The sequence below is a fragment of the Phycodurus eques genome, chromosome 19 (assembly GCF_024500275.1).
Source record: "Phycodurus eques isolate BA_2022a chromosome 19, UOR_Pequ_1.1, whole genome shotgun sequence".
NCBI lineage: Eukaryota > Metazoa > Chordata > Actinopteri > Syngnathiformes > Syngnathidae > Phycodurus > Phycodurus eques.
Window position 1 is genome coordinate 16,631,226 of NC_084543.1, and position 25,035 is coordinate 16,656,260.

Consider the following 25,035-nt stretch of genomic DNA (forward strand, 5'->3'; position numbering starts at 1 on the left):
CAGCTAAAATACGCAAATTTCGAGCACAATAAAAAATCTGGAAAATGTATCGCAACGTAACAAAGAAAAAACACAAATTACAACTATACAAGATTCAAATGGCATATTTACTCAATCACCACAGGATATTAATGATATATCTTACAACTACTACAATAGCTTATATTCATCCGAATATCCGAATTCAAGCCGAATAAAAACGACGAAATATTTTTCAATAACCAAAACATCCCTCAATTAGGTTTCAGTGAAGGACGGAGGGCGGCACAGTGGACGACTAGATAGAGCGTCAGCCTCACAGCGCTGAGGAATCGGGTTCAATCCCCGGCCCCGCCTGTGTGGAGTTTGTATGTTCTCCCCGTGCCTGCGTGGGTTTTCTCCAGGCGCTCCGGTTTCCTCCCACATCCCAAAAACATGCATTAATTGAAGACTCTAAATTGCCCGTAGGTGTGACTGTGCGTGCTAATGGTTGTTTGTTTGTATGTGCCCTGCGATTGGCTGGAAACCAGTTCAGGGTGTACCCCGCCTCCTGCCCGATGATAGCTGGGATAGGCTCCAGCACGCCCGCGACTCTAGTGAGGAGAAGCAGCTCAGAAAATGGATGGATGGATGGATAAAGGACAGAGGTCTACCAACATCAGGTGACTGATAGACCTAATAAGTATGTCTCAGCGTAATAATCTAAAAACAATTGTCTTGTCACTAGATGCAGAAAAAGCTTTTGTGAACTGTGAACGTGAACTGGTCTTTTCTTTTTGATGTACTTTACAAACTTGGCTTTGGTGACTCACTGGATCGCAACATTATACAACTCACCCAAAGCAACTGTCACCACAAATGGGGTCACAGTTTCACTTTACAAAGAGGAACTAGACAAGGATGCCCACTCTCGCCCCTGCTATTCACGCTATTTATCGAACCACTGGCAATAGCAATACAGCACAACACTAATATTAAAGGTATCTGTAGTCTTGTCTCAGAACAAAAAAACAATCTTCCCGCAGATGATATCTGACTTTTGGACGGAATTATGGTCCACCATCTGGTGTCGCAGGAGGGGGAAGCAGTTCACTGTCAACACTGTGTATAGTGGGGACGGTGTGCTGCTGACCTGGGGCCGAATACTTCAAAGACTTCTCAATTCCACAAACACGCCTTCTCATGAGGAAGCATGACTCTGGAGAATCTGAGGTGGGTTCTTCTATCTCTGGCATTGAGGCCACCGAGGTGGTTAAAAAGCTCCTCGGTGGCAGGGCCCCAGGGGTGGTTGAGAGCCGCCCTGAGTTCTTAAAGGCTCTGGATGTTGTGGGGCTGTCCTGGTTGACACGCCTCTGCATTATTGCATGGACCTTGGGAACAGGGTTTTAGGATTGGCAGACCGGGGTGATGGTCCCCTTTTTAACTCATTCACTGCCAGCCGTTTCCTGAGATGGGAACCCCTAGACATTTTTGAGCAATTTCACTCATTTTTTAAGCCCCACAGAAGATTGTGTACTATGACTGTGTTAATGTTTCTTTTCCATCCTAGGATTATTTTGTGGTTTACAACAAGTGGGATAAAATATTAATTATTGGATTTAAGATAACTGTCATGAACGGAACAGAGGCTAGGACCCAAAAATGCAAGACTCCAAAACAAATGGACAGTTTCCAAAAAGAGAGGTTTAATAGACGGGCATAGGTCGGTACACGGGCAGGCAATCCAAGAAGGGCAACAGTATCCAAGAACATGAGGCAAAGAGGCAAGGTCGATAATCGGAACAGGGTCAAAGTCTTACTGTGAGTCTGTGACAAGGAATGCTGGAACGTGACGACAAGGTACAACGAACTGGCAACGAGTGGGAATGAGACACGAGGTTAAATACAATCTGTAATTAGGTATGAACGAGGCACAGGTGGTGAAGATGCTCACAGGAGCAGGTGTGTGAGCAACGAGAGAGAGGAAGACAAAACCTGGAACACACACGCACACACACACACACACACACACACACATGACAGTACCCCCCCCTTAACGGCCGGCCCCAGACGGCCCTGGGGCCCCTGGATGCGCAACGTGGAAGTCCCGAATGAGCGAATCATCCATGATAAACGCAGACGGTACCCATGAACGTTCCTCAGGCCCATAGCCCTCCCAGTCCACCAGATATTGAAACCCCCTCCCCCTCCGACGAGACGACAACAGCCGCTTCACAGCGAAGACAGGGCCCCCATCCACAAACCGGGGGGGAGGAGGGGGCCTGGAAGGCGGGACCAGAGGGGAGTCCCGGGCTGGTTTGAGTAGGCTGACATGAAAAGCAGGGTGGACCCGCATCGACCTTGGAAGCCTCAGCTTCACGGTGACAGGGTTGATGATCTTTGTGATGGGGAAGGGCCCAACGAACCTGGGAGCGAGCTTCTTGGACTCCACCCGGAGTGGAATATGTTTGGTCGAGAGCCAAACTCGCTGACCCACTTTGTAGTTCGGGGCCGGTGTCCTCCGACGGTCAGCAGCGGCTTTGTAGGACCGTCCCTGGCGCAGCAGCATCTGTCGGGCTCGCTCCCAGGTCCTCCTGCAGCGTCTCACCAAGGTTAATGCCGCTGGAACTGTGGACTCAGGGGCTATGGCAGGAAACAGAGATGGTTGGTAACCATGCACAACGTGAAAAGGCGATAGACCAGTGGATGCAGAGGGGAGGGAATTGTGGGAGAATTCGACCCAAACCAATTTCTGAGACCAGGATCGCGGATCCTGTGAAGCGAGACATCGGAGCCCCGTCTCCAGGTCCTGGTTCAGCCTCTCGGTTTGGCCGTTGGTTTCAGGATGAAACCCAGATGACAGACTGACGGTAGCACCTATGAGATTGCAAAACTCCTTCCAAAATTGCGAAATGAATTGGGGACCCCTATCAGACACCACATTCCTGGGGAAACCATGGAACTTAAAAACCTGATTAATCATCAGCTCGGCAGTGTCTTTAGCTGAGGGGAGTTTTGGAAGTGCAATGAAGTGTGCCATCTTAGAGAACCTGTCAACAACTGTAAGAATGGTGGTATTGCCTCTAGAGGCCGGTAATCCTGTCACAAAGTCTACGGAAATGTCTGACCAAGGACGTAGTGGTATTGGCAGGGGTCGCAACTCCCCAGAAGGACGTTGATGAGAGGGCTTGTTGGCAGCACATACCTGGCAAGCATTGACATAATCAATAACATCCCTCCTAATATTAGGCCACCAAAAGCGCTGTTCGACCACTGATTGAGTCTTGGCAATGCCTGGGTGACATACAGTGCGGTTCGTGTGAGCCCAGTGGATGACTCTTCCCCTTAAGGTCGGAACCACATAAAGCCTGTTTTCAGGGCAATCGTCAGGGCTAGGAGTGTCTTTCAGAGCCCCTTTAACCGCCGTTTCAATGTCCCAAACAAAAGCGGAAATAAAACATGACTTGGGCAAAATAGTCTTTGGGTTGGACAAAGAATTCTCTTCGGAGAAAATGCGTGACAAAGCATCTGGCTTACCATTTTTAGAACCGGGTCGGTAGGATAGCGTGAAATTAAATCTAGTAAAGAACAGAGCCCATCTAGCCTGCCTCGCATTTAATCTTTTAGCAGTCTTAATATACTCAAGGTTCTTGTGATCTGTCCATACTAAAAACGGAGTCTGTGCCCCCTCTAGCCAGTGCCTCCACTCCATCAAGGCCACCTTGACTGCCAGCAGTTCACGGTCACCAATGTCATAATTTTTCTCAGCTGGGGTCAGTTTTTTGGAGAGAAAAGCACAAGGATGTAATTTATCATCCTTGAGAGATTTCTGGGAGAGCACTGCTCCTATTCCGGCATCAGACGCATCGACTTCTACCACAAACTGCTGTTTGAGATCTGGCAAAGTAAGGATGGGAGCGGAGGTAAAGCTCGACTTAAGTTTTTGAAACGCTGCCTGACAAAGCGGGTTCCATGCAAAAGGTTTGTGTGGCGAGGTAAGATCATGCAAAGGAGAGGCTATAGAACTGAAATTCCTGATGAATTTTCTGTAGAAGTTTGCAAACCCTAAGAACCTTTGTACATCTTTGCGTGACGTGGGAGTAGGCCAATTAATTACTGCATCGACTTTGCAAGGGTCCATTTTGACTTCACCTTGAGCCAGGACAAAACCCAGAAAAGAAACTGACGCCCTGTGGAACTCACATTTCTCAGCCTTAACATATAGTTGGTTCTGCAGTAACTGCTGCAAAACAGAGCGGACATGAATAATGTGAGTCTCCTCATCCGGGGAGAAAATCAAAATGTCATCCAAATAAACAAAAACATAAACATTCAGCATGTCACGCAGGACATCATTGACGAGGTTCTGGAAAACAGCTGGAGCGTTAGTAAGCCCAAAAGGCATTACCAAATATTCATAATGTCCTGTTGGTGTGTTAAATGCTGTTTTCCATTCATCCCCCTCCCTTATTCTGACTAGATGATATGCATTTCTTAAGTCCAGTTTGGTGAAAACCTTGGCTCCCTCCAGGAACTCAAAGGCGGTGGAGATGAGAGGAAGAGGGTACCTGTTTTTTACAGTGATATCGTTGAGACCCCGGTAATCGATACAGGGTCGCAGGGTCTTGTCTTTCTTGTCCACAAAGAAAAATCCTGCTCCCGCAGGGGATGAAGATGGGCGAATGAGGCCGGCTGCCAGTGATTCCTCCACGTACTCCTTCATGGCCTTGTGTTCCGGCCCTGAAAGAGAGAACAACCTGCCTCGTGGGGGTGTGGTTCCAGGCAGCAAGTCAATAGCACAGTCATAAGGTCTGTGGGGTGGAAGGGATTTGGCCTTGGACTTGGAAAAAACGTCTTTAATATCCTGGTAACAGGTGGGCACTTGAGATGAATCAGGATCCCCAGATGGGGTCTGTGGATTGTCCTTAGAAACATGACCCTGAACATCACATGGCGGCTTGAAACAGTTCCGGGCGCAATTGCTGCCCCATGACATAACCTGCCCAGAGGACCAGTCAATGTGGGGGTTATGTAATCTCAACCATGGGTTCCCTAAGATAAGGTCCTGATTCATGGCGTCAAAAACATGAAAACTAATGCGTTCCGAGTGAGAATCGGGAAATGTCAATGTGAGTGTTTGAGTGCGGTGAGTGATTTTGCCCATAAAACTGCCGTCTGCAGCATAGGTGTTGCGGTGGCGTTTTATTTCAAAGGTTCTAAGGTGCATACGTTTAACGAGGATGGAGTTGAGTAAGTTTGCGTCAGAACCAGAGTCAATTAATACAGGTGTATGAATTTCTTGATCAGGAGAGCATAGTGTCACTTTAGGAAGAACCCGTGTCGGGTCTTCCTTCATCAAATTCAGACTCACTTCTCCCGTGCCCTTGCTACCGGCACCGGCAACTTTGACGTGACAGTTGCTCACGGAATGACCCAACTGACCGCAGTAGAAGCAACGCCCTTCCCTCAGCCGGCGTTGACGTTCCTCAGGGGAGAGACGGAACCTGCCCAGTTGCATGGGTTCCTCCGTGGGGACGTTAGCCAGTGGGCTGAGACCGGAACCAGGGGATCTGTCTTGGTTTGGCTGGTCACCGAGGCTTGTCCTCAAAGTGCGCGGTGACGCAGCCTTCCGCCGATCTCCATCCAGCTCGCGATCCAAAAGCCTCCTGTCGATTTTTACGGCGAGAGCGATGAGAGTGTCCAAGTCGGTCGGCAGGTCTAGCGGCACTAAATGATCCTTGACGGCGGGGGATAGTCCTTGAAAAAAGGCATCGAGTAGCGCCCGATTATTCCAATGACTCTCAGCTGCTAGAATGCGAAACTCAATCGCGTAATCTGACACCCTGCGCATGCCTTGTCGTAAGGTGACAAGGGAGCGAGCTGCCTCACGATCCGGAGTGGAAAATTGAAAAATTTGCTCCATAGTCTTTACGAAAAAAGCCCATGAATGACACGTGGCGGCATTGCGGCTCCATTCAGCAGTAGCCCACGCCTCCGCACGACCGGTCAGGTGGGAAATGACGAAAGCGATCTTTGCCCGCTCGGTGGGGAAGGCAGCTGCCTGCAGCTCAAAGTGGAGTTCGCACTGCGTGATGAACGGCTTAATGTTCCCAGAATTTCCAGAGAACCTCTCCGGTCGAGAGAGCTGTGGGCAGACAGCAGCGGAGGTGGCAGGTGGCTGCATGTTGACTGTTTCACATGGAAATACCGTGGCGGTATTGGGTGTGGTGCCAACTGGTTCCTTGTCTTGGATAATTTTCATAAGAAGTTCAAACTGTGAGGCCACCTGTCTCATCATATTGTCCTGATGCCTTGACAGTCCCTCTAGATGAAGGTGGAGGGCAGCAAGCTGCTCATCCTGCTTCGAGAGGCGTTGACCCTGCGCTTGAAGGGCTTTGCGCACGGGGTCTGAGTCTGCTGGGTCCATGTTATGGCCAGTTCGTTCTGTCATGAACGGAACAGAGGCTAGGACCCAAAAATGCAAGACTCCAAAACAAATGGACAGTTTCCAAAAAGAGAGGTTTAATAGACGGGCATAGGTCGGTACACGGGCAGGCAATCCAAGAAGGGCAACAGTATCCAAGAACATGAGGCAAAGAGGCAAGGTCGATAATCGGAACAGGGTCAAAGTCTTACTGTGAGTCTGTGACAAGGAATGCTGGAACGTGACGACAAGGTACAACGAACTGGCAACGAGTGGGAATGAGACACGAGGTTAAATACAATCTGTAATTAGGTATGAACGAGGCACAGGTGGTGAAGATGCTCACAGGAGCAGGTGTGTGAGCAACGAGAGAGAGGAAGACAAAACCTGGAACACACACGCACACACACACACACACACACATGACAATAACAAGACCATTTTCCATCTTTGCATTGTCACAAGCACATCCTCTTTAATCCCTGTAATGAATGTTTCAATTGGATGTGGTTGTTGAGAACATTGTAATTTGCAATGTGGCATTTGTGTTGTGTGGTGTGAAACGTCTCATCCGCATCAGCTGACAAACAGATTTGACATCAGACATTCAAATTTGCAGAAATACAATCACTACACAAGCGCTATTGTGATGGTGAACACTAAGAACATTCAGGCAAATTTCTTAAAATATCATACAACATTAAAATGCAGTGAAGATTGTGATTAGTCCCTCCAGAGTTGCAGTAGCTTTCCGCCACCTGTGGGTGTCGCTCATGCTCCATCCATTCTCCCAGATAGAAGGAACAAATGTCACTGTTGCTTAATGGAGAGCCACCGAACAGCTGGTTTCTCACCTTCTTGGTCATCAAGCCAGTGTCCCAAAAAACGAAGTCTTTGTTGTTGAGACTCTTCAGGCTGGCTGAGGTGAAAGTTAAATAACTTACTGTCCGAGTGAGAAACCAGCTGTCCGTGTCTCAGCTTTGATGAGCTCCTTCGGACTGGATGGTAATTCATTTAGCGTCCGTGGGAGATAAACCAAGCATCCTTGTGGTTACCTGTCACGGTGGGGGAGAGGAGACAGCGATGCAGCTCTGCCCGGGGTTAGGGTCACGGTGCCATCGGTGAGGCCATGCCCGTTACATATCCCCCCTTCGTTGGCTTTATCTAGCTCGATGGCAGATCTAGGCGGCGTCTCTTTGGAAGATGGCACAGGTTGGCAGGAACACACACAACAATGCAGTTACCAAGAATCAGAATTATCTTTATTTTGCCAAATATGTCAATAACACACAAGGAATTTGTCTCCGGTAGTTGGAGCTGCTCTAGTACGACAACAGACAGTCAATTGACAGAGAATATTTTTTAGACATAAAGACATCGAGAAAAAACATCACTGAGTAATAAAAGGTTGCTAGTAATCTGGTAATGCCGGTACAATTATTATTATTTATTCATTTTTTTATTTTTACAATTGTGCAAAAATATGCACAGTCCTCTAGCAATTAGAGCAGTTTTAATGACTAATATACCAATAGTACCATTGTGCAAAGGGCGCCAAGACTTCAAGAAATGGATGCAGTTTAAAGTGACAAGTAGTGCGATAATCTGGGACAATGTCGATTATGCAAATGTTACAGATGCTACTCAGGCACATGAGTGGCCAGTATTGGTCAACAACAGATATGCAAATAGTGCAGCGTGGCAAGACTACTACAGTGAGTGCACGATTAATGTATAATAGGCCCGGCAGAAATGCAACAACAAACTCAAGACAAAAAATTGGCAGCAAGTTGCAATGGGATTGTAAATTTGCTGTTTAAGAAGTTGATGGCAAGAGGGAAGAAGCTGTTGGAATGTCTGCTAGTTTTAGGTTGCATTGTTCGGTAGCGCCATATCACCCCCTTATGGCTATAACAGTTGTCCATGACAACTTCTTATTTAAGGAGTGCCTATATGTGCATATAGGTGTCGGTGTCAGGATAGACGTGTGTGGATAGATGTGTGTATATTGGGATGGCAGTGACACCAGTAATTCAGGGCAGGGAAGAAGCTAAAACTAAAGGTATACATTCACTAGGTTTCCAGTAAAAATAAACAAACACAAAACAAACGGAGAAACTCAACACGGCTCTAGAGAGGAAAAAGAAAGAGAAAGAAGAGGTAGCTTCAATTTAGCACACAGGGGACACAGCAGTTAGGTGTAGATCCCTACTCATCAATCAAGGAGAGGGAAGGTGCCAAGTAGAGGTCCTAATCTTGAGGACAGCCGAATCCTTGTCAAGATTCAAAAGAGTAGAGAGGTCCGGGGGGCAATTTAGGTCAAGGAGGACCTCTTCTCCTATCTGTATGGGGTTAGGTTCGGGTTCACTCATTCTTTTCCGACGGAAAATTTTGAGTCACGCATTTGAGCGCTGGTTCAGAAGACCCTGCAAGTTTTGAGTCCTTCAATAGAACAGGTAGGCGATGCCGAAAGTCATGCATGTTGTCAATGTGGGTTATGTCAACCGTCTGAGCTCCTTCAAATTGAATCTGTTTAAGTGTCTCAGGATCAACCGCCAATTTGTACTGTCCCAAAAAGTTAGAAATCTCGATTTTGCTCTCATAATTTTTGGCTGGCAGATGGTAGGGGGCAAGATCCTTAATATGGAAAATGGCATCTTTGGGGACATCGAGCCACATGGTTTGCTTTGGCAGGGTGTGTCTCGTCCTGTGCCGTGGTGGGCGTAACTCAGAGTTGCGCTAAGAGCTGGTGTGTTGACTAACCATTTGGTCCGAACAATTTCCGCGTGAGTAGTAGCAACCTGGTAGCGAGGTGTAGTTCTGCTCTACACCGTGACCCATCCTTCATGGGCTTCACGCCATAAATCCCATCTGCTTCATCTTGGATGAACTGCTTCCTGGGACACAGGTAATGGATGTCTTTTGTGAGGAGGCACATGTGCAAATTTGGCGCCAGATACAGATCAGGACTACTATCTTGATGGGCGACTACCGCGGTATACTGACTCGGATGTAAGTGTTGCCCTGCCAGATGCCAACATTAATTACGTCTTTTGGGCGATAGATGTTGCGGGAGTCGATAATTGGGAGAATAACAAGGAAGGCTATTTCTCGGAACTCAGTGTTTACATACAAGACAGTGGAACCCCCGAGAGAAAAAACCAAGTGGGCTTGGACAGGGCTAATGGGGCATGCTAGGGCTTTAGAAAGGATGCTTTCGACTAAGCTCAGGGGTACCAAGTGTGGAGGAATTCTACCCATTGCTAAGTTGTCTATGGAGGGAGCAATTTCATGTAGCCTGTCATTCATCAACCTGTTAGCAGTCTGTGTGTGAGCATAATCCGTTACGAGCAGCGACAACAGAGTGGTTATGATCTGCCTATTTTGGTTAAGGGTTGCACTGCAAGTGTCGGGAACTAAAATGGCTACTCGATGGTACCAAGGCTACAAGCGTCACATGTTATTTTGGTCGTTATGTTTTTGGTTTACGGCAGAACAGTGTGTTCAGTTTTACTCGTGTCTTGGTCGGGCGTCTGCGTTGGCGGACTTCGTGCAGTCCTTGGCGTAGAAAGCATGCTGTCACATAGGTTGGACCTGCTTGACCGGTCCGGCCTCAGTGTGTTGACCATCTTCCGTTCCGTGCATGGTGCATCATGGGCGGTGCTCGTGTGACCCCCCTTTCACTACGTGAGGCCACGAATGACTGTGAAGTGCGCTTCATGGAGGCGTAATAACAGAAGCCCACGATAATTAAAATCTGCAGGTGCAAAAGCAAAGGAGACACCAAAGTCAAGCTTGCCCGGCGCGCAGGCAGGAAAAACTGAAAGAGTGGCCGCCAAGGCGAGCCACAGAAAGATCAAACGAACTTTGGCAACTTTGACATCACAAACGATGCAGAATAGAAGAGGAAGGCTGGGAACCATCACAGAAGGAGGCGTTCATCACCAGTGGTTACTGCACGTGCAATACACGGGTCCATGGCGTTGCCTAAAGGAGCAAAGGGTGGGTCGGGGGGGTAAAATGGCACAGAGGTGGATTTTGCCAGGTCCAGAGAAGAAGTGCACGGGAATTCTGAGGTCTCTAAGAAGAGAGAGATCCCACATGTCCTAGGCTGTTGAAGCCATGCATGTGTAAAAGTCACGAGAGAAGCAAGATGACTCAGCGGTCATTGAAGGAGCGGGCCAGCTCCGTAGGGAAGTCACAATGAAGCGCAACGTGATGGCTGAATATGAGGTCCATTGATTATGGACTGAGTACAAAAAATGCGTTTCGAAGGGCTCAACTTTACTATTTATTAGGGGGTTGAGTGGGCTCAAACGGTCGAGAGAAGGTCCTGTGTCACAAGAATAACCCCTGGTGGACCAGTTTGACATCACAGGTGGTTCAACTGGTTGCGTTGTTTTGAAAGGGTCAGAGTGCGGACCATGTGCAAATCAGTTAGGCTGCAGTCTAGTGAGTCTTTAGAGAACGAAGCGGCATGTTTGATTAGCACTTCCCTCAAACGCTGTCGTTCGTCATCGGAAGTCAGGGCGTCAGCATCCTCTAGGACCTGCTGCACGTGAGTTTCAAAGTCGGGATAAGGGAGCGGGCGACTATCACATGGTGTTACCGGCGTCGGCGAGTTGGTTCCCAAGGAATATGAGGGAGAGGGAGGAGTTGCGGGAGACGCTCTTTCGGGTGCAGTTGGGATTGTACTGAGCAGAAGGATTACCAGGTGTTGGTTTGCAGCCAGGTCCACTTTGATGATGTCATCACCCTCAGTAGGTCCCACTTCAACGATAGCAATGTTTCGCGAAGGAACAGTGAGTTGTACTTGACCAGAGATAGGCAATCGGGTGAGGTCTCGTGTGAGGTGAACAATCATGGGGACTGTGAGGTTGAAGTCATGGAAATCGGAACAGTTCAAGAGGCCAAGCCTAGTAGATCTGGGGATGTGGATGTCTCTCCTTGTGTGGATGTGAATTAGCAGCACGGTGGTCCGGGAAGCGGAAGGGTGCGGCATGCAGCAATAAACCCAGGTCGTTAAACCCCGACAAAGGCTGAAAGAACACATGGGGACCGGTTACTGATTGGTTAGCACGCGTGACGAGTCGAATAGGGAAGTTAACTATAACTTTGTCTACGCTCAAAAGCGTCGGCGACGTTTGTCCCGACTTAAGGTTTAATGGTCGAAAAACACGATTAGCGAAATTGGTATTATCACGTGACCACAAAACATGGTTAATGGTGTCAACTTGAACGGTACAAGTACATCCGCACCTAAATAAGTTTTATGCGGCAAATTGGGCACTACTAGGAAGCAGTCAGTTAACGAGCGATGGTTCCATTGCAGGTTCAAGGCGCACACGCCCACTGCAGTGACAGCAGATGGCGGCACAGTATTAACGGGAAAGCGAAAAGTTTTCACCGTTAATTGAAGGTCAGGATGCTTCAGGAAGGAGTATTTGTTGCATAATGTTGCATAATTTTTAAGGAGTGCGGCCTGACAAGTCGCCGTCCTCCGAGTGTTTCAACACCAGGTACCGGTCAGAGGACAGTTCCAGAGTTGGTGGTGGTAACCCCTGTTCTACCTGCGCCCACAGTTGAAGATTTTTGTAATCAATTAGTGGCTCGAAGCGGCAGAGCAGGTCTTGGCCGATGAGCACGGGGACGGAATCAATTGGAGACACGTAGACCGGATGGACTAACGTCATGGGGCCAATTGTCCAGTGGAGCATCGTTAATGTGTTTAGCTCGGTGTTAGTCACTGAAAATGCACAAATAGTTAGTGCGCAGTGTTGCAGTTGAAGGTCACGGCCACTGGCTTGTAACAATGTCAGAAGTTGATTGAACACAGCGTAGGACATAACAGTGAGAGCATTGTGTGACCGTTGCACGCGTGTCGCATGTAGGTCCCTCTAATTCCATCTGTGGTGGTTCATTTGTGAAGAAGACGCCCGAGTCTTGTGCTTTAGAGGGAGGGCGTTTTTGTTTAGCGAAACCTTTGGTGGCCAGTTCACACAGAATTTAAAGGCGCAGCCGAGGCGTAGAGGGGGTCCGGTTTGGTGGACTCAGTATTGCATCTCAGCTTTTTGCAGATGATGTGGTTTTGTTGGCTTCATCAGCCCGTGATCTCCAACTCTCACTAGAGCAGTTCGCAGCCGAGTGTGAAGCAGCTGGAATGAGAATCGGCACCTCCAAATGTGAGACCATGGTCCTCAGTCGGAAAAGGGTGGCGTGCCCTCTCCAGGCCGGGGAGGAGATCCTGCCCCAAGTGGAGGAGTTCAAGTATCTTGGGGTCTTGTTCACGAGTGATGGAAGAATGGAACGGGAGACCGACAGGCGGATCGGTGCAGCGTCTGCAGTGATGGAGACTTTGTATCAGTCTGTTGTGGTGAAGAAGGAGCTAAGCCGGAATATGAAGCTCTCGATTTACCTGTTGATCTACGTTCCTACCCTTACCTATGGTCACAAGCTGTGGGTCGTGACCGAAAGAACAATATCCCTGATACAAGCAGCCGAAATGTGTTTCCTCCGCAGGGTGTCCAGGCTCTCCCTTAGAGATAGGGTGAGAAGCTCGGTTAACCGAGAGGATATTAGAGTCGAGCCGCTGCTCCTCCACATCGAGAGGTGCCAGATAAGGTGGCTGGGGCATCTGATTCAGATGCCCCCCAGACGTCTCCCTGGTGAGGTGTTCCTCGGGATCCCCCCGGAAGAGCTGGATGAAGTGGCTGGGGAGAGGGAAGTCTGGGCGTCCCTGCTAAAGCTACTGCCCCCGCAACCCAACCTCGGATAAGCGGTAGAAAATGGATGGATGGATGGATGAAACATAAAACCACTTCATAGTGGACGTGTTGTCATTATAATAATTGAACCACAAAGACAATTTGTGATTCTGACACATGGCATCTTTAATTGACTCCATGAAATGAGAAGATCTCATTTGTCCAAACATTTGCATTCCTGTTGCGAAGCTGTTTTTGTGTTGTGAGCAGTCTCTGCGGCCCATAAGAAGCTGTGCATGTGTGGGTTGTCCTTCCAAAAGTGTATTTCGATAGTCCAGGCAGCATGTCCATGTCAAGTGAAGTCCTTATGCAACAGTGGTCCCTTGTGTCCAGGTGACACTTCATATCATATCTTTACAGGCACCACTAATCTGTCCCTTTTTTATTTTTTTACATATTGATGAACCTCCAAATGTATTGAGCCATAAGCACAAAGCGACGCACACGTCCCAACTGATGACGACACATCCACTATGTAAAGTATTTCATAATTAAAGTGTGCTACATTTTTCTGTTGGATGTCGAAGACATTCACAAGTCTCAGGAACCTCCATTCTCCATGATTTACAGCCAGCCTCAGAATTCAGTCCCCAGGTTACGCACGGTCAGAAGTCTTGATGGGAGAATGCGCATAAATGAAAAGTACGCAAGCCAAGTGATAAAATATTAATATTGGTTAATAAATATCATGGTTAATAAATACTCAACTTTAGACTTTCAACTATACAGCATAGTTTGTGCACTTCCACAGATAACCAATTGCTGGAAATTTTCAATAATACTAATATCTCTCAACACACAGCCTGGTCAAAACAACAAAGTATTTAAAGGGAAATCCCGGGTCCTTTTAATTACACATGGAATAGAATACCAGACTTAATTCCCACAAACTTTCATATTAATCATAAAAGTTGTAATACTGGATATAATATAAATATAAATAATAAACTGGCGGCTCAGTGGGCGACTGGTTGGAGCGTCAGCCTCACAGTTCTGAGGAGCGGGGTTCAATCCCTGGCCCCGCCTGTGTGGAGTTTGCATGTTCTCCCCGTGCCTGAGTGGGTTTTCACTGGGCACTCCGGTTTCCTCCCACATCCCAAAAACATGCATGGAAGGTTAATTGAAAACTCTAAATTGCCCGTTGGTGTGATTGTGAGTGCGAATGGTTGTTTGTTTGTATGTGCCCTGCGATTGGTTGGCAACCAGTTAAGGGTGTACCCCGCCTCCTGCCCGATGATAGCTGGGATAGGCTCCAGCACGCCCCCGCGACTCTGGTGAGGAGAAGCAGCTCAGAAAATGGATGGATAATAAACTGATGCAATTATCATAAAACTTGACCTCCTTGAATAAACACTACATATATTTTTAACAGACTCACAAGCATTAAGATTTTTTGGGGGGTGATTTTAGGCATTCAAGTGACGCATTAACCCTTTAACCGTTTTGTTGTTATGGGACTGCAATAATGTCCCTGAGTCATTTTGACCCAGGATATGTTTAATTATACAAAAGCGCCAGAAACAAATAATAACAAATGATAATTGTTTATATCTCATTATGCAACAATTATACCTACAAAGATATTTAGAGGTTTTACACAGAAATACTACGCAAAATACCTTGAGGGTTAATACAAAGACCAAATAACTACACCCTAACTATCTCTACTTGTACACACATCACACCTAAACAGCTTGAAGTGATATCTTATAATGGACCTAAGTAAACCTGACAACTACGCAAACATGTACACTACCGGTCAAAGGTTTTGGAATACCCCAGTTATTCCAGATGTTTTAAAATTGAAATTTATGCAGCTCATTTTCTTATTTTACTCAGAAATAAAAGCTCAGAGCAAATAAACTATTACAGTTTAGAGTCCTTTTCTTCGTTTGAACTGGCAGCAGCGAAGGGACGGGTCGACAAATGTGCACACAAGGCGACACCTGCTGTCGTTGAGAGCAACTGCAAAGCTGAGCCGTGGCCTCACGTCACATGTCAAAAATTCGGCCACCCCTCGCCTGTCTTTGTTCGGGCACACGGCTCGGTAACCGCGGGCCTTGGGGATGGAGATCCGGTTCCCTAGCCTCCGTGGTTGCTAAGCCTCCAGAACACTTGCTGCTGAGCTACCAGATACACTCCCAGCCAAACGTGAGTTCTCTGAACTTGCTTGCGGATCCCGGACCCAAAACAGGGAAAGACAGACCACCCCACCTACCAGCCGATCTATGTTCGTAAGTAACACACCGGTGTTTGCCAGACTGTACAATATCAGTACCTAATAATTTTGGGGAAATTACTAGCTTCAAACTAAATCCCAACGGTGTCCTCTCTCTCTCCCTCGCTTGTCCGGACTGGATGCATTAAACACTTGCGTTTTCAACTTTAGTCCAATGCACGATGTTCTATTTCCCTTTTCATATGCCTATTTTTCTGCTTTTTACCATTATTAGTGTTATTTTCTTTCTTCGGTTAGACCCCCTTTGTGTGTTTCCCTCTACATCCCATGTAGATGTCATTAAACATCCTATAAAATTCCACCCTTGGTTGTGTTTTCCGTATGTTTTTAGTTTAAGCAAGCCTCTGTCATCGAGAACTCATATTTCATAAAATGTAACAACCTTTAGATATAAGTGATAAAAAGGTTTCTCGTCACTTTCCCTAAATTGTATACATATAAAATTGACGTGGTGCCCCTTTACGAGACAAATTAGTTTGATTTTAGCGTAAATGGGAACGCAGGCGTTTACCTTCCTTCATATCGTTTTCCAAATTAATAAAATGTTTATTTAACCCCCATATACGCTGCAGAAAGCACTCAATGAAAAAAACTACTCAAGCAAATAGTAACTTGTGAGTAACTTCTGTTTGTTTTTGTTTTTAATCAGAGCATGAACATCAAATAAAATTAAAAAATAATAATATGTGGGAGTCGACACACAGCTGCCACCATTTCAGTTTTTAACTGGCCAAAAACCAACACCAGATACATTGGGCCCTACAGATACATTATTTGCTTTATTCGCTTAAATTACTTCATGAAGCTGTTTGCTGAACAAATTTATCGATTGTGTGTGCGACACCATAAGGATTAGTGCTAATTTTGCCATATCCCCTGCCAAAACAGATAGAAACATCTGCAACTTACTGCAAGGTGTTTACTCATGTTAGAAGTGGGGTGAAATTTCCAAGTTTGGGCAGTAAAAATTGAATAGCTGCATGATAAAGTTGTTGTTTTTTGGAGTCTGTAAAATAAACACAGTCGTGGTCATGTGACTGCCTTGTGTCATCTGATTGGTGAAAAATCTGTCATCTTGATTGGCTCACGAAGGCTACGTGTGCGGTGATGTGTCTGCCTTGTGTCGTCTGATTGGTGAATTGGAGTCAAATGACATTAGTGATTCCGTTTGATTGGTGCAACGGCGCCCTCTAAGCGGAAGTCGAAGATGGAGTCTAAGAATAGATGCGGACACGCAAGAATGAATAAATAAAATTAGCGAACGGCATGTCGATCATTGTAATGGAGTAAAAGTATCGATCTTTCTTCACATAAATACGCAAGTAAAAGTAAAAAGTATGGTGCATTTAAAGTACTCTGACAAGTACAGTTTATGGAAAATGTTACTTGAGTAAATGTAACAGAGTAAATGTAGCGCATTACTACCCACCTCTGCTAACTGCTAACACAATGGAGAAATCGTACGAAGGACTGTTGGAAGAGAAATTTAATTAAAAATAAAAATAAACACCCGATGGAAGCTGTGATAAAAGGGTTGTTTTGTGTAGATTATGCAAAAAGGAGTTCGGGTACCGCCGAAACATTTCAACCCTCCGGTACCACCTAATTGCAAAGGATGTAGCCAGAAGGTGTAATTCAACGCTGGAAAGGATCTCTCGTCGACTGAAGAATCAAGAGGCTGTTTTTGCTGCTTCAGTCAAACAGAAGCACAAGCTAGTTACATTAACTCCATCAGAGCTGCTAAAACTCCAAAAGCTAGCAACTGGCCTTGAGCCATGCAGGTAAATGAAACTATTTTTAATGGGATGTATTGTTTTGTTTTCAAAAGTTATTTTGTAGATTAATAATTACTTTCATGAACAGTCTACAGCAGATTTGTGATTGAACCCCTTGGAGATGTGAGATATGTCTCCTATTCAGTGGTTTTACCTGCTCTCCGCCACCCGTACCGCACCATGGAGGTCTCCGATGATGACTCAACCTACACTGTAAAATTCAAGACAGCATTCACAAAGGACTTATCCCAACGTGTAGCTACAGTGAACCATGAATGGCTCAAGATGGCCGCTGTGCTTGACCTACTCTTTAAATATTTAAAATGTCTTGCAAGGGGAAAGTAAGCAGAGGTTTGGACCTGCTTTGAGGCCCTACTACAGGAACAGTGTAAGCATACCACCACACAGTAGCCAGCAAGGAAAAAGAGCTTTTTTCTCTCTTAAATTTCTTCAGATGAGGAAGCCCTGTGTAGCAGTGCCCTGAATTTGTACAGAGCAGTACCATCAGCAAAACAGTCTGCCCACTCCAGTGGTGGTGCAGTCGAACAGGGACTCATTCACATCTGTCTGTCCTGGCCCACAAGTATCTGATTAGCCCTGCCACTTCTGGTCCACGTGAGAAGCTGTTCCCACTTGCAGGTCACATCGGTACAAAAAAAGATAGCTGCCTTGAGCTCTGGTAATGTGACAGGCTAGTGTCTTAGCAACTAGCTGAAAGAGAGGGAGAAGAAGTGGTCATGGAGGTATTGTGAGGCCAATGGGTTTGCACATTAACTTAAAAAAAGTATCCGGAAATGGAATTTTACGTTTAGGTCTACTGAATTTTGACCAGGGAATATTATATGTTTTTTTAATTTGTTTTGTACTGTTTTGTATTGAAATACAATTAAATGCATTTTCAACAGTATTCACATTTGTGTCTATTATTTGATTCAGTCGTACACTAAAATCCATTTAAAAAATGCTCTTTGGGACAAATATTGTGATATGATTAAAATGAGGATTAATTTATTAAAACGCCTCTAATTAATTAGATTATTTTTTTGAGTCCCACCACTAATGTATATATGTATGTATGTATGTGTGTGTGTATATATATATATATATATATATATATATATATATATGTACAAACAGAGAGAGAGAGAGAGAGAGAGAGAGAGAGCGAGAGAGAGAGAGATGCATACTGCTTAAAAATAAATAAAGGTAACACATAATCATTACAGAATGGCATTAGATCTTGTCGGCTTGAGATGCACTGGCCAGTCCTTTAGATGACTTGGAAGGGCTATTCTGACAGTCAACAATCTTGACGTGGATGAAGAGTGAGGAGGGTGAAAGGCTGGAACCATCCTGCTTGAGCAGACGGACATGGCGATAACCTGTAAGAGCCGAAGTATTGCATGTTAGGGGAAACATCTTTAACCTTTTTTGTAACCCGCTTGTTCGGTCGGTTATGGGTCAAACTGACCCACTAAAAGTAGTAAAAACAAACTTTCTGCTTTGAAATGTGTGCAGAGTTCCCCTATTTACGTCTCTGGGGTTGGGGTGTCCCTTGGGGGTGGTCACAGAGGGTTGTTGCCAGGTGAATAACCACATTTATTTTACAAACAACTATTGCATCTGGATCACTTCTGCCTGTCTCTTTTCCAGACTTCTCAGTATCAACTTAGATTCTTGATGAATTATCCCCACATAGTGACAACACAAATTAGTAGATCCCTTTTGAAAAGTAAGGTTTCATCCATTTCTGAGTGAACACAATTATAAGAATTTTGATGATTAACTCTGTGTCAAATTGACCAATCTTAAAGTATAAAATTCGTTTTTAATAGTTATGGGGTATAAAACGTCATCTTAGCCTTTACCTCAACGCTGAAATTTGTGATATTCCTAACTGATTTTCATTGTTCCTGTGACAATGACATTACAGTTCTGTTCTGTTCTATTCTATTCTATTCTATTAGTATTCAATATTTACAACGCACCTTGAAATTGCTCTTTCACATATTTGTCCGTTGATGATATTTACTGGTATTTTGTTCACTTGACACTTTTGGATAACTAAACATGCCCAGTACAAACTGTAGGCCAGTCCCAAGCCCGGATAAATGCAGAGGATTGCGTCAGGAAGGGCGCGGAGCATTCATCCAAAGAATCCGTCATGGCCCGGGTTAACAACGTCCGCCACTGATGCCGTTAACTTACAGGGCGCTGGTAGAAATTCAGCTACTGTGGGTCGAAGACGAAGGAGAGGTGGAAAGCGGGTTCTTAGGCAGAAAGAGAAGAGGAAAGCACGGAACCTAGAACTAAATATGGGAACTTTGAATGTTGGGACTAAGACAGCAAAAGCTCAGGAGTTGGTTGACATGATGATTAGGAGAAAGGTTAAGTGTCCAGGAGAGTAGGTGGAAAGGCTGTAAGACTGGAAAGGCAGTAAGGCTAGAAGCCTAGGGGCAGGGTTCAAATTATTTTACTATGATGTAGATGGGAAGAGAAATGTAGTCGGGGTTATTTTAAAGGAAGAGTTAGCTAAGAATATCTTGGAGGTGAAAAGAGTGTCAGATCGAGCGATGAGGCTGAAACTTGAAATTGAGGGTTTTATGTATAATGTAATTACTGGCTATGTTCCACAGGTAGGATGTGACCTAGAGCTGTAAGATTAATTCTGGAAGGAGCTAGACGAAGTAGGTTTGGGCATCCCAGACACAGAGAAAGTTGCGATTGGTACAGATTGTAAAAGACATGTTAGTGAACGAAACAGGGGTGATGAAGAAGTGATGGGTAAGTTCGGCATTCAGGAAAGGAACGTGGAGAAACATATGGTGGTAGACTTTGGAAAAAGGATGGAAATGACTGTAGTGAACACTTTCTTCCAGAAGAGGCAGAAACATAGGGTGACCTACAAGAGTGAAGGTAGAAACACACAGGTGGAATATATTTTGTGCAGACGATGTAACCTGAAGGATGTTACTGACATCTGATGTACTGTAAGGTAGTGATAGGGGAGAGTGTGACTAGACAGCATAGGATGGTGGTGTGTAAGATGACTCTGGTGGTGGGGAGGAAGATTAAGAAGACAAAGGCAGAGCACAGAACCATGCTGTGAAAGCTGAAAAAGGAAGAGTGTTGTGCGACTTTTTGAGAAGCGGTGTGACAGGCTTTTGGTGGACAGGAAGAGCTTCCAAAAGACTGGACCACTACAGCCAAAGTGATCAGAGTCAGGCAAGAAAATACTTGGTGTAGCTTCTGGTAGAAAGGGGAGAAGGAAACTCGGTGGTAGAAACTCAAAGTACAGGAAATCATCATCATCATCATCATCTTCATGGAAAGAAGTTAGCTAAGAAGAAGTGGGACACTGAGAGGACCGAGGATTGGAGAAAAGAATATATGGAGATGTGACGGAGGGTGAAGGTAGAGGGAGCAAAGACCAAACAAGAGGCATACGATGACACGAGTTCCAGGTTGGATCTAAAGAAGACGAGAAAGATCTACATGGTTGGTTAGACAGAGGGATAGAGAAAGGAAGACTGTGCAGCAGGTTAGGGTGATTAAGGATAGAGATGGAAATGAGTTGACTGGTGCCAGTATGGCGCTGGGTAGATGGAATGAATCAATGTTGCTGCCAAGATAAGTGAATTGAAAGATAAGAGCTTGATTTCCACCCTCATACTGTGAGCAGCTTCATGTCATGCAGGCCTGGATTGTATTTTTTCAGCAAAGTCCCTGATGAGAGCAAAGTCTTGCATCTTGAGAGCTGTGGACACAACGACTTCTCTGGTACCCACCCTAAATTTTTCCCTCAATCTGAGCAGTCAGGATTTGAGCCTGCTCTCTCACACATACTGTACCTGTGCGGAGACTTGTGAAAGGTAGGGTGTACTGTCCAAGGAAGTCATTACTTGAAGTATAGTCATGATCTTCAACCACAAAGCGAACGAGAGCCAGGCCAGGAGAATGGATGGTAAAATTAAAGGTGCAGTCCAACTGTGGATTAAAACCTGCAACAACAATAGAAGAATTCAATAAGTATTCACATCAATTTACACACATTTACTTTAGGCATTTGGAATATGCTTCTCATCTGGGAATTTGCCAGACACACGTTCAAAGGCACAAACGACAGTTAGACCTGGCACCTCCACCACGAGGTGGAGGGACACTACCCTCGACCACAACACACCACAACAACATAAAGGCACCAAACTTGGGGGAAATAAGTATGCCCCCATACGGCTGCTTGTTGCCTCTCACCAGGAAAAACTGAGTGGGGGAAACCTTTTAAACTCCATTTTGTAAAGTCCCTCACCTCGGATCTGTTCGACCCTATCTGCGGCATAAAACCCTCAACAACTGAGGTACTAGCATTGATATACTCTTATTTTTATAACGATATAATGCCTGTATATCAAAATAAATAAAGAAGGTTGTGTGAGATCTAGACAGGCGTAGCCTGGGAGAAGGAACAGAAAAGATTGACTGTATATTCGCAAGCTGAAGTCATTTGCCTGGGTTTATCCCTGAAGGTTGTAACATCTGTTGTTTACCTTATAAGGAGTGGAATTTTTTGGCACCTTTCACCCTACCCCCTACTCAGAGTATAAGATAGATAGCACCCTTTTGTTTAGGCAACCACATGGTTGCACCACTCGTGAAATTATCTGTCTCCAACGCATTGTTACTTTTTGCCAATAAATGACAGACAACTGTCCATTTGGTCTCGTGGAACTTCATTGATGTTTTCTCACATAAAAGAACTCACAATTGGTTGGTAGAAATACCTTTGGCTAATATTTTTTCCCCCAATTTTTAACAGATGGTGTCAGAAGTGGGATGTGAGAAAAGCGGCTGTTGAGTTCCGTACTGAACCTCCACTCCACTCTCCTTATGGAGAACTGGACGGACAATCCACCCACCCAGGCTAAGGTAGGAACAATTTTGTTCTGTTTAGTTGGTGTTCTTGTCCGTTCAGTAATCCGTAAGTAATTAATTATGTCATAATAAACCGTCTGATTAATTGAATATACTCAATACGATTTGTCATTTTAAAATAGTGGCAAGGAGTATATTTTCATTATTTGTTGTTTTAGAAAGTCGCCAATATAAGGAAGGAACAAGAGGGCGCCACCCGAGGGGGTGAAAACGCTGTGGTAGCATCCAATACTCTATTAATGAGAGGACGCGGTAAAACCCCCGAGGGACCGGGTCAGTGTTATTAACATGTTTGTGCATATATTGGTGTTATAAGGACTGTGACCGAGGATCAGACCTCGGATTGTGTTTTTTTGCTGTATATTAAGAATTTTTTTTTGTTTTTGGAGGACAGCTGTGGGAAATTGATGCAATGGATACATTTAAGTAATTGCCTCCCACTACAGTGGGAGGAATGTTTTATTTGGCTGCGATGAGGTGGTACAGTAAGGTTTGATCAGAGAGAGTGGGGCAGGTCCATTAGGAAGGCTGTGAAATTGGTTTCGTGAGGCTCGTGGGTATTTGGGAACCGCCCTTGGTGTAGCCTCCAACCATGCGCGACATTGATAAGATTGGTTCTCAAGTAAGCGCCATTGTCGATCATAAGACAGAAGAACTGTCGGCTTGCTCTCTGTTGTGGAGGCATACATGCAAACACCAGTTTGCATGAAGCAGAAAAAAATGCAAGCAGAGTGTAGGCTCTATTTTTGTGAATTACAATCTGTCATAGTCAACAAGAAACTGTCTGCCGCTGCAGACGCCAGTGCATCTCAACTGCCAGTGATAAGGGAAGTTGATAAACCCTTGCAGCAGGCGGAGGCCTTGGGATCAGATAACAGTTGTCCTCAGCGTCCGCCTCCCTATGCGGAATTGCAGGCAGCTGAGTTAGAAAATGTATGTTTCATCTATACCAAATATTACTTCTATTATTTTATACAACTTTCACATTCTTTATTGTTCCATGTTGTGACTACTAGTTGTTTTTCGATAAAAATAAGTTGAGTGCAGCTGGACAAAGAATTGTTTTGCTTTCCTTTTCTTCTCTGTCTCTCTCACTTGTGTATAACCGAGGTGATTGTTTGCTTGGATTCAGTGAGGTGTGACAACTCGTAAGACTTGTACCTTTTCCACTCTTTGCAAAGACTTTTCTTTTTTGCTTGTAATAAAAACCCACAAAGACAAGATTGCTTCCTTACTTACTCTGTCAGAAAAGATTTGCCAAAACAGCTCCTCAACGTATGGCGACAGCGCCATCTTCCGAGCAATTGTTGCAATTGTCAGTTGGAAGCGCACTTAAACTTCCTGATACTCTTAACACACTTGACCCATTCACCGTCACTGTTTTGGGTGGCCAACTGACCCTTGGTAAACCACGGGGTGAGGTCCCTGGTCACCCACCTGTCCCTTTAGCACCTTCTTTCAGCACCCCATCAGCTTTTCTACCCAAATACACGGGCCCTCCTCAGCCTCCTCCTCATATTGGATTGACACCAATGAATCCTTTTAAAGCGATGATCACACCAATCAACGACTCGCCTCTGGTTAAGGATACCTGCTGCGTTGTCTTATCCCCTCCATCCATCGCTGTGCCTGAGGGGGACCCCATATATTACTCACCCCTTCTCTTGCATGGGATTCCTACAGACATTACCAGTAGCCCCCGACCAGCAAATCTGCATGCAAAACAACATCTATGCACTCGTACGACCCCGCTTATAGTGAAGGCCTCGCGTGATGCCGTCGGGGTTTCCTATTGACTTGACATCATGACTTGAAGTCAATGACTTCCTCTTTCCCTCTTCTTGAAAATGGGGCCCTACTGTTTATTTGTGCAGTCTTGACTGTGACCGCAGGCTATTGGGGAATTTCAGGACATTTGCTTCCACGGCAGGAGTTCACATCGCCACCCTCACTGAAATCGAGCGCCACACGGGAACTGAAAGGCGAAACGACCGCTGTCCTTTTGAACGTGCCTCTGATTATATCTGATATGACGGGAAAGTTTTGCTTTACAACAGGGGAGTTTGAAATTCTCCCTCTCCTTTTTAATTTTTTAATTATTCTGATGTTTATTGAAAATGCAGTCGGACATAAAAGGGTTTTAGGGGACAGACAGAGGGACAGAGTGGACAAGGGGACTAGGGGTGACAACCACAGCAGAATAATAGTGAGACAGTCTAGATATTTGAACACAAGTAACATTGCAACAGTTATTTGTAGATTGGGGGATGGGGGGCGGCTTCACCCTCCCTCCATGTGCCGCTCAGCAACTCCGTACAAAATTGACTAATATGCATGTGATATGGTGTTCATTCACTAATAAGTTCAATTGAAACACTATAGACTTTTAATTACTTGTGCTGGAATCACTAATAACAACACAGTTTATACTAACATATCAATTCACAGGTTCTTACAGGTGTTTACACAAGAAACCCCCCCCCCCCCTCCCCCAATCTAACTGTTGGAATGTTGTGTTCAAATATCTAGACTGTCTCACTATTGTTCTGCTATGGTTGTCTCTTTTTGACATTTATGTTTCCTTCGTGGGTGTTGCCGCAGCTGTTAATCTCCCGCCTGAAAAACTCACTCCCCTACAGTGTCCCAGGTGCCTTCCCCAATGTCACTCTTTTGGTCAAAACAGGGGGCGAGGCAAGGAACCTTGGCCCCTTTGTGAAGTCCTGTTGGGGCAATGTTGACTGGGTGCCTACACAGTGCGCTACCCTCATGTGTTCTCTTTCCTTAACTGCCTATAAAATCTCTGACGAAATTTCCTTTGTCCCCCAGGAAATGATTTCGCCTCACTCCCATGGTAGAGAAAACACTGACCATCCTGATATCGAAAATATTATATCTTCTCTTCCCGACGCCTTTTGGTTTACTGGTCCTTTTGACATAGGCCAT

The 25,035-nt window shown here is 45.4% G+C and overlaps 1 protein-coding gene across 1 annotated transcript in view; it reads right to left on the reverse strand.

Annotated features, from left to right (window-relative positions):
- Nucleotides 1–7,664: 7,664 nt before the first annotated feature.
- Nucleotides 7,665–25,035, reverse strand: part of LOC133417772 (1-phosphatidylinositol 4,5-bisphosphate phosphodiesterase delta-3-A-like) — a 93,424-nt gene continuing 76,053 nt past the window's right edge. Inside the window, exons 15-16 of the mRNA XM_061705872.1 lie at nt 21,012–21,161; nt 7,665–18,542 (exon numbers count right to left, since the gene is read on the reverse strand). Coding sequence (XP_061561856.1) covers nt 18,394–18,542; nt 21,012–21,161 — 299 coding nt within the window. The 3' untranslated portion in view covers nt 7,665–18,393. The remainder of the gene's footprint in view (nt 18,543–21,011; nt 21,162–25,035) is intronic.